The following is a 13,852-nucleotide window of genomic DNA, read 5'->3' on the forward strand; positions in this document are numbered from 1 at the left end:
TGCAACCTCTGCTTTGCATTCCAGGATCCTCCAATCCGCCGTCAGCTTCACTCAGCTCTTTCCATGCAATCAAATTCAATTTCATTTTGGTTCATTTTATCTTTGCCCTGGCTTTCCTGCCCAGTGCTCTTCTGGGCTGGTTAGGTGCCAGAGAATTTGGACTGGCTGTTTTTATTTGCCTGAACAAATCCAGACTCTAATCTGTTGGACCCATCTGCATGAAGTTAATTACCTCAGGGCCAGCCTATGCCAGGGAACATTGTAGAGCCAGGAGAGATCCTAACAGCAACCCCCCAGAGAGGGCCTGATCCTGCCTTAAAACTGCTGATCATTCGTGCACCAAACCGACTCTGAGAAAAGAGGGGCAGAGTCAGAGGGGATCACCAGGTCATCTGGTCTCATCTCCTCCTCCAGCCCCAGCCAGCACCCACACACTACACCCAACAACCCAAATGAGAGCAAAGTATTTCAGCCCATGAGAGACTAGACTATTTCGTGCCACAGGCAGAGAACAGGATGGACCGAGGGGCACCAGTACCAGAGGCTGATTAAATAAGATATGCCCAGATAATCCTGGCAAGGAACCAGCACCCACATGCTTCAGAGGAATCTGACGCCCCCTGCCCCACCCCTGAGTCACTGTCAATCTGACCTGGGGGAAAATCCCTTTGTGATAGGTTTCCCGGGGTATCACCTGAAACTGGGGTACAGCTGAGCCCTAAGTCTTGCCAACCTGGGCTCCCTCTCACACTGTGATGTTGTGACAAGCTGCAAACCCCTCCAGGTCCTGCACTCACCCAAACATCCAGCTGAGTTACATGAGTTTGTGTGGAAGGTTGGTTTTCTATGAGAGTATCCAGTTTTGAGATCTCATTCTTATTAATATTTCCCTGTTTGCTGTAGAGGATGTTGATCAGGTGTTCCCGCAGTTTCTTTGAGAGTGTGTGGCACAAGCTGTCAGCATAGTCTGTGTGGTATGTAGTGTCATGCATCAACTATGGGAAAGGGACTGAGAGACTTTTTCCATTGGACCATATGATCTGGAACCATAAACTCACTGAACAGTAAATCCCACCAAATGAGGATAAATCCATCCTCATCATCGTATCCACTCATTATACTCCACACCTGAACATAGCCATTATATGAACAACATACCCCCAGATCTAAATGTCTGTACTTTGACCCGTTAAACTTTTACCCCCAATCGGGGAGATTGCAGATTATGTATTCCTTACGCCGTCCATTCCTAAACCGAATTTCGCACCCCTTGATAATCTGTACCTTATTCCCTGATAACCAGAAACTTCTATGCTTAAACTCTGTACCATTTTCTTTTTACTTCAACATCATCTTAATAAAATTATTATGTATGTAGTATGGTATGTGTGGTATGTATCTTCCTGTCTAAGAAGATATTTCATAGAATCATAGAATATCAGGGTTGGAAGGGACCTCAGGAGGTCATCTAGTCCAACCCCCTGCTCAGAGCAGGACCAATCCCCAATTATATCATCCCAGCCAGGGCTTTGTCAAGCCTGACCTTAAAAACTTCTATGGAAGGAGATTCTACCACCTCCCTAGGTAACGCATTCCAGTGTTTCACCACCCTCCTAGTGAAAAAGTTTTTCCTAATACCCAACCTAAACTCCCCCTTCTCTTTCTCACCTTCTCATCCACTGGTTAGTTTTTGCAGCACATATCCAGTTCAGAGACCTGGGACCCCCTTTTCATGAGACACCCCCACTGGCCCAGGAGTACTTAGTGGATCATCATTTGGGCCATTTCTTCTCCTCTTACAGTCACAAGTTCTTGTCTCTTAGCCCAAGGGGCCCCCTCTCCTGGGTTTTGTTTTTGTAAATCTCCAACCTGCATCCAGTGCAGACAGTAAACACAGGCTGTCTCCAGGGCTGTTCATTGTTCTTACCTTGATTGGGTCAGCTCTCAGACTCTCCCTCCTCAGGTGACAGGTTTCACTCCCAGCAGATTTGGATCTTAATACCCTACATGTCACATAGCTCTAAAACAGCTTCCTATGCAAACAGCTGTCAATAACCATGACAATCAGCCAGCTCTTAGCTTTTTGCAGAACCCCCCTCCCCCCATCCCCTTAAGTGAAGTACTGAGAAGCTGGTCCGTCACAGGGAGATATACCTGCCTGGGTGTGCATGGCTGTGCTACCCAGCTGTGCCCAGAAGAGTTTTTGAAGTCTTGCCGACGAGGGGACTTAGTCTGCCAAGCACCTGTTCCCAGAATATGAAGATCAAAGGCCCAAGCTGTGGAAAGGAGAGACTGACCCATCAATGGGCAGGGTTGTTCTGAACTTGTAAGCACAGGAAAACCCTGCATGGGGCTTAAAGGCCTGGCTCCTAGCAGAGCCCTGGCTGGAGTTGGTGCTTCGCAGCTGCACGTAGGTTCTTTGATGGTGTTTAATGCATGTCCTCTGATATGCTTTCACCTTGAGAATCAATGTGCTTGCTTAGAAAGAATGGGTGGTACCATAACTCTGGCTGTTACCCCAGAGGCTGTGGCCTGTTGTGACAGCAAAGTGCAGACACAGGCCTGCTTAGATCTGTCTTGCTGGGGACATCACAATGTAGGCAGGGAGCTGTGCAGCCCATGAAATCCCGCCCAGGAAGGAGATTAATCTGGGTCTCTGCCTAAGCAAGGTGATGGCTGAGAAGTCAGGACCCTAGAGCAGGTGCTATTGCTGGACCACGGAGAGGGAATACAGGTGCCCTGGACTATGAAACCCCCACAACTTCTATTGGAAGGCCATACCAGAACCCCACTACTCTGATGGCTAGAAACCTTATAATTGCCAGCCTGAATTTGCAGGTGGCCAGTTTGTACCCATTTGTCCTTTAATGTCAATAGTTTTTCACCCTCCATGTTGCTTACCCCCCCCCCCAATGTATTTCTAGAGAGCAATCATATCCAGGGGTGTGGGAACAATTTGTATCGTGGGGTTGCTGAGAGCCATTGAATCGAAGTGTAAACCCTATATCAGACGGAAACCACTTCAAGCCGGGGGTGTGGCAGCATCCCTAGTTCCAGCACCTATGATCAGATCTCCTCTCAGCCCTCTTTCTGCCACACTAAACAGGCTAAGCTCTGCCAGTCTCTCCTCCATCTTTCCTGCTGAAGGGCAAAGATCTACCCCCCACTCTCCCCATAGCTAACTCCTGCCGTGTGTTTGAGAGGGGAAGGTGCGCTTGCGAGTGAGCAGAACACAGGTGAGCTTGCTGGGGTCAGGAAGTACCATGCCCAGCACAATGGGCTCCCAATCCCTGACTGGGGTCTCCTGGCACCACCACATTATAAAGCATAAGAATGATAATGCTGCATGGAGGTGTGGGGGGCTCAGGTGTGACTTGGTCACACAGGTACTTGCTTCCCTGTTGCTCTGCACAGGGCTCTTGTTGCTGGTCAACAGTGGTGACCCCGCAGGCAGAGACAAGGGGATGGGAGGGGAGTGATGCTGGCAGACCAGGAGTCATCTCATGCCAAGGTCCCCATGTCTTAACTGAACACTGACAAGTACACAGCTGGACTCAGTCTGGCTCATCTGTGTGCTGTGTGGTTACAATGGGCATCCGGTGTAAGAATGTGTTTATGTTTAGACTCTATTGAATGCTTGTGAGCTGCTGCAGCATTAATCTCACTTAGAGCCTCTGGATCCCATATTGTAAGGTGATATTTGGGCATTTGCACTGTGAGCCTCTGAACTGTGTAAATCACCAGCCAGGAGGGAGACAGTAACTAGTGCAAAGTGCTGGTCTCCAACAGAAGGTGTCACATCCTGGCCAACAGGGAAGGCCCATCGACACCAGGTGGACTATTGTGGAACATTAAAGAGCAAAAGACTTTGTTGCTCTGCTCTTCCCCCAGCGAAGATGAGTCATGCAATGGGTTCCTCCCATTGGCTGAGTTTACGGCTCAGGGTGTGTCTGTGGGGAGGGACTAAAACCCCCTAAACAAGAAGGAACTGGTATCTATGCTGCCTGGACTTTGCAGGGGAAGGTTTTTAAGCATAAGAAAGAGATCCCCAGCTGCTTAGCCTGGGTTAGCACTGAAGGACATTAAGGGTGTGTCTACACTACAGTAAAACACCCTACACTGGCCTTTGTCAGCTGATTCAGGTTCCTGGGGTTACAAAATTGCAGGATAGATGTTCCAGATTGGGCTGGAGCCTGGGCTCTGGGCCTTTCCCTCCCTTGAAGGTCTACACTGCAAATTTACAAAAAGAAAGAAAGGTGAGAGTTAACATTGGTTAAAGGAATCAAATACATACAATAAATGCAAGCTTCTTGGATCAGGCTTGTAGCAGTGACGGAATAAATTGCTGGCTTACTTTGTACAAGATTTGTTGCAATTATATAGCAGTGATAGCAACAGTGATCTACATGGTCATATTTTAATCAGATCACATCACACCATTGACCTGGGGTAAGTGACCGGTCCTTTGAGATTGGAAGTAACCTGACTATTGCTGTGATCCCTGGTGTAAGGGACCATCTGTCACAAGGGGATGCTCACCTGGGTGGTGAGATAGATGGGAGTACCCAGGGGGACTGCGTGTGACTCAAGGTTAAGGCTGGCAAAATGCCTGAGGAGTTTACACGCAATGGCTGGTTGGTGAAATCTCAGCACAGCTCTCACAGCCAGTTTGGGGCTGTGCTCTGCTTCCTAACAGCCTGCCCTGAGGTTTGTACCATGCTCTTGAGTCACCGCAGGACAGCTTGACGGGCGGCTTGTGCTTCTAAGTCACCTTGGTGCTTTTGACACACACCACCCCGGGGCTCTCCCAGATGGGTACCAAGGCACCTGTTAAACCTATTCTAGGCAGCACTGGAGTCTGCGGGCACCACGGATCAGTCTCACCCCTTGTGGAGGGGCAGCACTAGGCCTCAGGATCATTCTAAGTCACCCTTTAGCCTGGCAGAAATGGCCCACAACACCTGGATGGATTGCACCCCATGCACACACATTGAACAGCATGATTTCCACCCCCCTTACCAGCGCTGCTCTACTCTGGCTGCTCACCCAGGTGCCTTTGCTCAGCCAGCAGGGAGCCATGCCACAGCCTGCATCTAGCTGGCACAATGTGATGTGTTTGCCACTGCGCTTTGAAGCGGATGCCCATTCTGATCCCTGGAGGCACGGACATTCCACGACTCGGAGCCCGAGAACATCCCCAACCCCCTGTGCTCTGTCTGCCGCAATGATCCTCCTCTCACCACGGACTGGGGCACAGCTAGGCCCCCAGGCTGCCCACTGTGCCTTGAAACATGGGCACCACCCAAGGTCTTGAAGTGGGTCTGGAGTTGCATGGGGAGCCAGAGCAGAGCCCAGAGCACCAGCATGCCGTGCTCCCCCCGGGCAGCGTTGCCTCTCAGCGGGCCAGTGAGTCCTCCCCACCAAACCCACAAGAGCACATGCATAGCCATGGACTGAAAACTATGCTTCCCTCCTTTTCCAGTGGAACCCCCATTGCACGGGACTGGCCGATGGGCACCCCATCCTGTGTCCCCTGTGGCCGTGCGCAGCCGCAACCATCCCTGTCCCTCAGCAGAAAGGCCACCCATGCAGTGCAGGGTCCTTTCCTCATGTGGAAGCTTGGATTTCCCTTGGGGCCTGCAGTCCTTGCCTGGGTCAGTGTTCTCATGTGCAGAGCACTTTAGCTCTGGCTCTGTCACTGTGTTTTGCCTTTGTTTCCTGTGTGTGCAGATAGCTCATTGTCTGAAGCCCAATTCACTTCAGGCTGAGGCTGTCTTAGCTGGGCTGGGATCTGTCCTGTGTCCAGCATGTCATCTAAGCACATGGTAACTGAGGCTTGCCCCATGGGAGGCATTTTCCTGGTCACTACAGCAATCTGAATATAGTTTTTAAACGCTGCCCACACAACACAGAAAAATAGCCATTGTAGCCTGAGGACCGACAATATTTTGTGCTCTGCTTCTGCACAGCCAGCTGAGGGAGGAGACATTGACAGAGCAGACTGACACCACTAATAATATCCCTGCATAAGCGTGGAAGTGACCGTGCTAATTTCAAGCTCCATTAGAAACCAGCTTTGCCAGTGAGGGGAGGCGCAAAGTTTGAAGGATGGGTTAGGAGCCAGCTCTAAGGAAACAGCCTCAGCAAGCAGGAAAATAAAAGCCTCCCTTCTTAATCAAACTGGGTCAAACATAACAGATGTTTTGGTTCTCTGGCGATTCCAGGGGCAGCTCGTCCAGGCTGAACCAAAATCAAAGCTCTTTTGAAATTTTCAGCTAGTTGAAAAGTCAAAAACCGTCAGCTTGGTTCAAAGCTCAACATTGTGTGTCAATTGGACTCGCAAAGTTTCACGTTGATGTTTCATAGATTCATAGATATTAAGGTCAGAAGGGACCATTATGATCATCTAGTCTGACCTCCTGCACAACGCAGGCCACAAAATCTCACCCACCCACTCCTGCGATAAACCTCTCACCTATGTCTGAGCTATCGAAGTCCTCAAATCGTGGTTTAAAGACTTCAAGGAGCAGAGAATCCTCCAGCAAGTGACCTGTGCCCCATGCTACAGAGGAAGACGAAAAACCTCCAGGGCCTCTTACAATCTGCCCTGGAGGAAAATTCCTTCACGACCCCAGATATGGCCATCAGCTGAACCCTTAGCATATGGGCAAGATTCACCAGCCAGATACCCAGGAAAGAATTCTCTGTAGTAAACTCAGATCCCACGCCATCTAACACTGTTGTTTGCAGAGTGTTGGTGTAGCTGTATTGGTCCCAGGATTATGAGAGATATGAGGCAGCTAAGGTAATATCTTTACTGGACCAACTCCAGGTGTGGAAGGGACAAGCTTTCAGACTACATAGGGCCCTTCTTCAGGTATGTGGAAGGAATTTTGATCTTCCATTTGGTTTCGAGCATTTGACAAAAGTGGAGGAGGGGCAGATTGACAGAGCACTCATGGGGAGGGACCTTTCATTGATGGTTAGAGCATTTACCTGAGCTGTGGAGACCCCTATTCAATTCCCCCTGGGTAGGAGGTGGAAAAGGGATTTGCATTTGGGCTTCCCATGTGGTAGGAGAGTGGCTTAGCCTGAGCTAAGGGGATAGTCTGGTGTAGGGCTGCCTCAGTCTCTCCTGTTGATGCTCTTTCACTTTGCATCAGATGAGTAGGCATTGGAGCAGGGACCTAAGTTTGGGTGTCCCATGTTCTAGGTGAGGGCCCTACCCCCAGGCTGCAAAGTCCTTCTCTCTTTCTTTGACCCAGTGACTATTCATTGCAATTCACAGTCATTTCTGATGTGCCACAGGCAGAAAACAGGAGAGACTGAGGTGTCACGAATGGCAGGGAATTGATTAGGTAAGATGTGCCCAGCTGATCCCAGCAAGTGGTCCACACCTGCAGAGGAAGGTGAACCCCCCTGCCCCCTCGCAAGGTTGCTGCCAATCTGACATGCGGAAAATTCCTTCCCAACCCAAAAAACTGGCCATCAGCGTGACCCAGAGTATGTGAGTATGACCCACCAGCCAGGTGCCTAGACAGGATTCTCTGTGCCACTTGAGAATACTGATCCACCTCTGCTCTGGGTGGGCATGCAGGGTGGGGGAGGACAGCAAAAGGTGACTTCTTAGCTCCTCTTCTGTTCTGGCCTGTTCTCAGGGCTGCTCTGACTTCCTCTTGCCTGCCTAGCATCCAGGGGCTGATCCAACAGCCACTAGTAGCTGGAGTGTAGCCATGCTCTAGCCACCCTCCTGCTCCAGGTCTGTGTCCTGCCCCCTGTGAGGAGCTGCACAAGGGTGGTGTCAAGTCCTTACACTGCACAGGGAATTACCAGGTGTTCAGATCTGCCAGCTCTACAGCCCGTTAGTACTACCCGAGCAGCACAAAGGGGCTGTGACGGAGAGGACAAGACTGAACTCCACTCTCCCCCATTGGCTTGACTGGGCTGCCTCAGGGCTGGGGCATGGAGGGAGCTTGCACCAGGGTTGAATCCCCCAAAATTCATTCACAGACACCAAATCCCCTGAACCAGCCATTCCAGAAAAGACAATTCAAAGTCCTCGTGGAGCCCTGTTAAGCCTATGGCTAGAACTCCACTGGGCACAGGGCCCCCTCCGTGTCGGCTAATTAGCCCCACACTAGACTAATTACTTCAGCTGTGTGATGCACATCACTGTTTTGCAATGGGAAATTTTCCATTTCTAACGTTTCATGCTGGGACTCCCCTGACAGAATGCTGCTGCTCCTGAGAAAATGTGAAAGGGAAACCAGAAAGAGCAAATATACACATGGCATGAAGTAGCTGAAGGAAAACACCATCCCTGAAATAACTGGAAATGCACTCATGTCCCCTGTATGGAGCAAAGTGCGGCATGGGAACTGCCTGATGGGATCAGCCCCAGGCTTCATCTAGTCCAGGATCCCATCTCCAGCAGTGCCCAGCATCAGATGCTGCAGAGGAAGGTGCAAAAGACCCTGAAGTGGGCAATTCTGAAATAATTTTCCTCCTAGCCCCATTAGTGAGAGTTTGGCTTGTGCGCAGATGCAGGAGGACATGTGCCTTTTCTTTAGCTGGGATGGTGAAGGCTTTACACTCTCCTCGATGGCATTTCTGTGTTTGTCTGTCTTGCGATAACATTTGAATGCCTCATTTGATTAATTTCAGCATTCCAGGGACTGTTCCAGGCATCAGTGGGCAGAACCCCAATGATCTGGGGGAAAATTGAAAGGGGGAAAAATGGGGGACACCTTGGAGCCTCATCCATCTGCTAGCCACAGCTTCCAGCTTCTCTGAAAGTGTCTGTACATCAGGTGGATGGCACCTTTTAACACCTTTCAGCATAACAGTACCTAGTGGCGGATTTAGAGTTAGTGGGGCCCTGTGCTCTGCTTCATTTCTGGGGCCTTTCCTTGGGACCCAGCCAAGAAAAAGAACATTCTCTCTCATCTTGGGGGGGGGGGGGCTATGTACATGGGGAGTGCGGGGGCCCTGCCTTTGCTCCCCCTGCCCTTGCTCCCCCTGCCCCAATTCCACCCCCTTACCCAAGGCCCCGCCCCCTCCTCTTCTCCACCGCCTCCCCTGAGCGCCCTGTGGCCCCGCTCCTCCCCCTCCCTCCCAGAGCGACCTGAGCGCCAGCAAACAGCAGTTCGGAGGTGGAGAGGGAAGTGCTGGGGACGGGAGGGGCCGGGGGGGACATGGCATGTTCAGGGGAGGAGGGCGGAGCTTGGCTGCCAATTGGTGCAGAGCCTGCAGGAGGAGCCCCAGGAGCCAGCAAAACCAAGCTTCTGCCTGCACAGCTGACTGGCCATGGGGCTCCCTGTCATTGGGGGGTCCCTGTGCCAGGGTAGCCTGTGTTTTACTGTAAATCTGCCTCCAACAATACGCCATCTCAGCAACTGCTCATCCACCCCGTAGAGTTTTAACAAGTTAACACCCTGGGGGACCCTGGTGTGGGAGAAGTGGGGCACACAGAGCTCCTAGCATGAGGGGCAGGAGGAAATGGGGGGAAGAAGGTGAACACAGGGCCCCTGGCCTGGGGCAGAGAATGGGAGATATTAGCATAGAAGGAGGGGAATGGGACCCCTGGTGGGGAGAGGGGATAATGGAGGACCCTGGTGGGGCAGAACAGGAAGTGGGACTGTCACAGGGTCCGCACAGGTTCCCACCCTCTCATCCCTGTGCTCAGGCTGGTCAAAAAAAGGGTCCCAATGCCTCTTTCAGGTGTTTCTCCAGTGTCTTTTTATTTACAGTGCTTTGTGCAGCCCCAATTCCCCCAACACTGGTCCCCACACTGACCCTTCCTTGGGTCTTCTAGCCTCTGAGGCTTCCCGCAGTCAGTGGCAACAGCACTTCAACCCCCTTGGCCTCTCCCCAGCTAGCTGTTCCCTGGGCTTATATCTCCTCCCAGTCACCAGCCCAGCTGGCTCCACTTGGATCAGCTGATTCCCCGAGCTTGCCCTTGTTAGGGCCTGCAGCTGAGCTCTTTGCTGAGCGTCTGGGCCCTTGCATCCAGCCACTCTGCTGGGAAGCAGGGGAGAAGCCACCCCTTTAGCAGGGCACCCAAGAGGTTTATACCTCTGCCCTGCCACAGGGACAAAGAAGGGAATGGGGGCACACACAGAGGCTGTACCATATGGACAAGAATGGGGTACCTGGTATGAGAGGAGGGGAGGATAGAGGCACTCACCCCTTGGCAAGGGTGAGTTGCAGGGGGGAGTTTCTACTCCCTGCCCTTGAAATAGAGGGGGATGGGATGGTGGCATCCAGGGAGCTGCCGGGGGGAAATGAGAGGTTGCAAGGAGCCCCTGGTGTGTGCCGTGAGCTTGTGTGATGGTTCTTGAGGTACCTAGGGCTGAGTCACCTTGTTACCTCCCCCCGCTGCCCCACCCTGGCCCCAGTGAGAGGCAGACTTGCTTGTGCTGACCTGGATGTCAGCTCCCTGACACCACCAGCCTGTCAGCCACCAAACAACCTCCTCCGGGCTACGCTGGCCCCCGTTTGCAGTGCAGGTTAACAGTAGGGGGCCCCCAGTCCCTGTTCCCCTGTAGTGTCCAGCCCCTTCTCTGCTGAGCACTCCCGAAACACCAGCTCTGCTGTCCCCAAACAGGACAGTCACAAACCAGCCTCTTTGATCCAGCACAGGAGCAGCTCCTGGTGTCGGACCACAGCACTGAGATAACCGTGTGATCGTTTTCACGCTTACTCGTCTCTCAAAGGGGGAGATGTGAGCGTACCAGGCTACGCCTGTTCATCTCGCCCGTGTCCTTGCAGTCAAGCCTGGCTGAGTGAGACCCCATTGTCATGAGTGTCACTGGGCTGCCCGATGACTTGCTTGGTGCAGGACGAAGGAGGCCCTCCCTTGCCTTTTCTTGACAGTCCCCAAAGTTCAGTGTTTGTGCCTCAGGGAGGCAGGATGACCCCGTAGTCTGGTGTGCTGCCTTCATGCTGACTTCACCCCCCACCTGGTGACTTTGCATTTAAATGATGCCACATTGTGTTAACTCACAATCTTAATTTACACGTGGGCTGACAGAGACAGGTGAATAAACATCCTCTGTCTGGCAGAAACCTGATTGTCAACTCTGCCTCAATACAGACTTTATGACCATAATATTAGCATACACACATAACTCCTGCCATAGTATCTGTACATGCATTTCACAAAGATGCTAATGCCCAGGGTGACCCTGGCTTTAAGACCTCACGTGCCCCGGATTGTACATACCAGAATGAGGATATTCTTGTAACCCCCTTGCCAGCTGGCCCTGAGAGGCTCTTAGGGTCACAGCTTGGCCCGCACAAAGTGTGAAGTGTATGACCGTCTCGTGTAAATCACCCCCTAGCTAATGTAAGTGCAGAAAATGGGATTATCCCTGTCAATGACCAACCTGGTCCTGAATGCTGCTAAACTCTTGGCTTCAGTGTCCTCTGTGGCAGTGAGTTCCGCAGGCTGCTTTGTGTTTTGATCAAGAGGATTTCCTTTTGCTGGGTGTAAGTTTTGTGCCTTCCCACTTCACCCAGCAACCTCTTGTCTTTATGAGGGTGGGTGCAATTCACCTCCTCTAATCCCCACCCCCCAGTCATTTGCTGTCTTATTTGCCCCCTCTCTAAACCAAACAGGCCCCATCTTCCCAGCCTCTCTTCCCATGGAAGAGCTTTCCCAGCCTCTAGCCCTGTCCATGGCCCCCTGGCTGAACAAAAGCCGGGGGATGTCCTGCCCTTTTTGGGGGGAGAGGGGTCTTCTGGCATCTTACCCCCCTTTTTTTTTTCCAGAGCAGCCCTAAGCCTGTCTGGAAGGGGACCAGTGTCTTCCTGAGCTCATTCAAATACCCCACAGAGCCTCTCCTGGAGAGCTGAGGCCAGGGTGTGGGGGAAGGCGGGGGGGGGGGGGGAGAGGCTCATCTGAGTTGTTCTCTCTTGTAGGCTATGTCTACACTGCAGACAGAGGGGTGCGCTCAGCTCCCTTAAGTCAGCGGTGGAGAGGGTTAACAGCTGGGCTTCTGCAGACCAGCTCTGTGGCGGAGCTCAGCTCCCCCTAGCAAACAGGCTGAGGCCTCCGCACTCACTCCATGTGCGGGCTGGCCCCAGCTCTCCAGCGAGGCGCAAGCAGCGCAACTGCCCCAGAGCCCTGCCCTGCCTGCGCGGTCCCGATCCGAGGAGGAGGGGAAAGCGTGTGTGTCTGCAGCCCCTGCACCAGCCGCCCCCCGGCTCTGCACCATTCGCTGGGCCCACCTTGATTAAAGTGGCAGCCCCCCTCCCTTTCCCCTCGGAATCCGGATACACCGGGAAGCCAGGGAGGGGCCGGGGGATCCCGGAGCAGCCAGCGCTGTCCAGGCAGCGGAATCGCCTGGGTAATAATGCAGCAGGTTCGGGTTTAAACGAGCTTTTCTCGCCCCCCTCCTCCGGGCCAGGGTCCATCTACAGAGGAGCCCCGGGGCACCGGCAGGCGCTGGTACCTTGGCACCCACCGGATGCCATTTTAGCTTCCTCTCCAAACGCCAGGCGCCTGCAGTCCCTGGCGGAGCGGCGATGGGCAGGGCAGGCACAGCCGGAGCTCGCCTTCGCGGGGCCGGGGATGTCCTGCCCGGCCAGCCCCCGCGGCGGTGCAAGAGGCTGCGTCTCCGCCGGTGCCCTGGCGGGGGGAGGCGCTCCCAGCTGCCCGGATTGGGGCGGGGAGCCCCCGGCCGGGAGCGCTGGCAGCGGGGGTGGGCTCGCCCCGGCGCTCCGGAGAGAGGCCATATCTGGCAAGCGGGGAGGGACCGGCGGCGCCTGGCTGAGCCAGGCTGCTCCGCTGCGCGCACGTTCCGGGCGCTGCCTCTCCGGCTCGCCGGCCCCTGCGCAGGCACCGGGCGGTGGGGCTGAGCGCAGGACGCGCTCACCGACTCGGGTAACTGGCGGCAGGGAGCAGGGGCCAGCGGCTCCGGGCGCGGGGGGAGCCGGGGCGGTGGGGTGGCAGCTGCCCGCCGGCTCTCACGCTCTCTCTCCCCCGCGCTGCAGGGGGAGCAGAAGATGGACGCCCCGCGGAGCCCCCCGCAGCTGGACCGGGACCTGCTGGAGTCCCCCGGGGGCTGCCCGTCCCCTCTGGAGCTCAAGTCCGGCCCCAGCAAGAAGATGTGGGTGAAGCTGCGGGCATTGTGAGTAATCCCGGCCTAGCAGAGCAGGGACCCCTGCCCCGCTCTGCGTCCTGCACCCCGGGGACCCCTTCTCTCTCCCTGGGGCCCTGCTCCCCACTGTCCCCAGGGACGTCTTCCTGCTTCCCAGGGGCTCCTGCATCCCCTTCCCCACTGGGTGTCCCACGCACCCATCCCCCTTTCGCCCTCTGCATCCTCCCTTCTCTTACTCCTTCCCTGGACCCCCCTGCGCCCCAGGGACTCCTACCCCATTTCCCTTTGGGGTTTCCTGTTCCCGCTCTCCCCCCTGCCTCCCATGCACCTAGCCTCCCTCCCTCCACCCTGGGCATCCGGTCCCCCCTGGTGCTGACACTACATTTATATTGGGGGTGGTTTTTAGGGGGGGAAGATTTGTCTCCTTCCCTAGTTTAAGGACACCTGTAAACAAGGGGCTGTATGGTGTGTGTGTGTGGGGGGGGACTGTGATAAACTCAGCTCAGTGTGGGTGGGGGAGGGGGTATAGCTAGGGCACAGCAGCCTGCTCACTGACAGAATTTGCCACTATGCCACTGCTTGATTTATTGCAGAGCCACGTGCTTTGCCCAGTCATCTGACGCGAGGCCCTAGAATCGGAGGCTAATTATTATGTAGCTCCTGTGCAATTAATAGCCTCGCTGAACATTCCTGTGCGAGCCTGGAGAGCCGGGCTTAAAGGGTTTGGAGCAGGCTGCTAAGCCCAGCTT

At 54.0% G+C, this 13,852-nt stretch overlaps 1 protein-coding gene across 4 annotated transcripts in view; it reads left to right on the top strand.

Annotated features, from left to right (window-relative positions):
* Positions 1 to 12,184: 12,184 nt before the first annotated feature.
* Positions 12,185 to 13,852, top strand: part of PDE1B (phosphodiesterase 1B) — a 151,762-nt gene continuing 150,094 nt past the window's right edge. For 2 of the 4 annotated variants that reach the window (XM_084610338.1, XM_084610337.1), the window contains exons 1-2: positions 12,185 to 12,365; positions 12,997 to 13,133. In XM_084610338.1, the coding sequence (XP_084466464.1) occupies positions 12,357 to 12,365; positions 12,997 to 13,133 (146 nt within the window). In that variant the 5' untranslated portion in view covers positions 12,185 to 12,356. Of the gene's footprint in view, positions 12,366 to 12,783; positions 12,887 to 12,996; positions 13,134 to 13,852 lie in introns of those variants that run through there. The other 2 variants (XM_084610340.1, XM_084610339.1) reach the window with 2 other exon arrangements.

The sequence above is a fragment of the Lepidochelys olivacea genome, assembly GCF_965140295.1.
Source record: "Lepidochelys olivacea isolate rLepOli2 genome assembly, chromosome: 20".
Classification (NCBI taxonomy): Eukaryota; Metazoa; Chordata; order Testudines; family Cheloniidae; genus Lepidochelys; species Lepidochelys olivacea.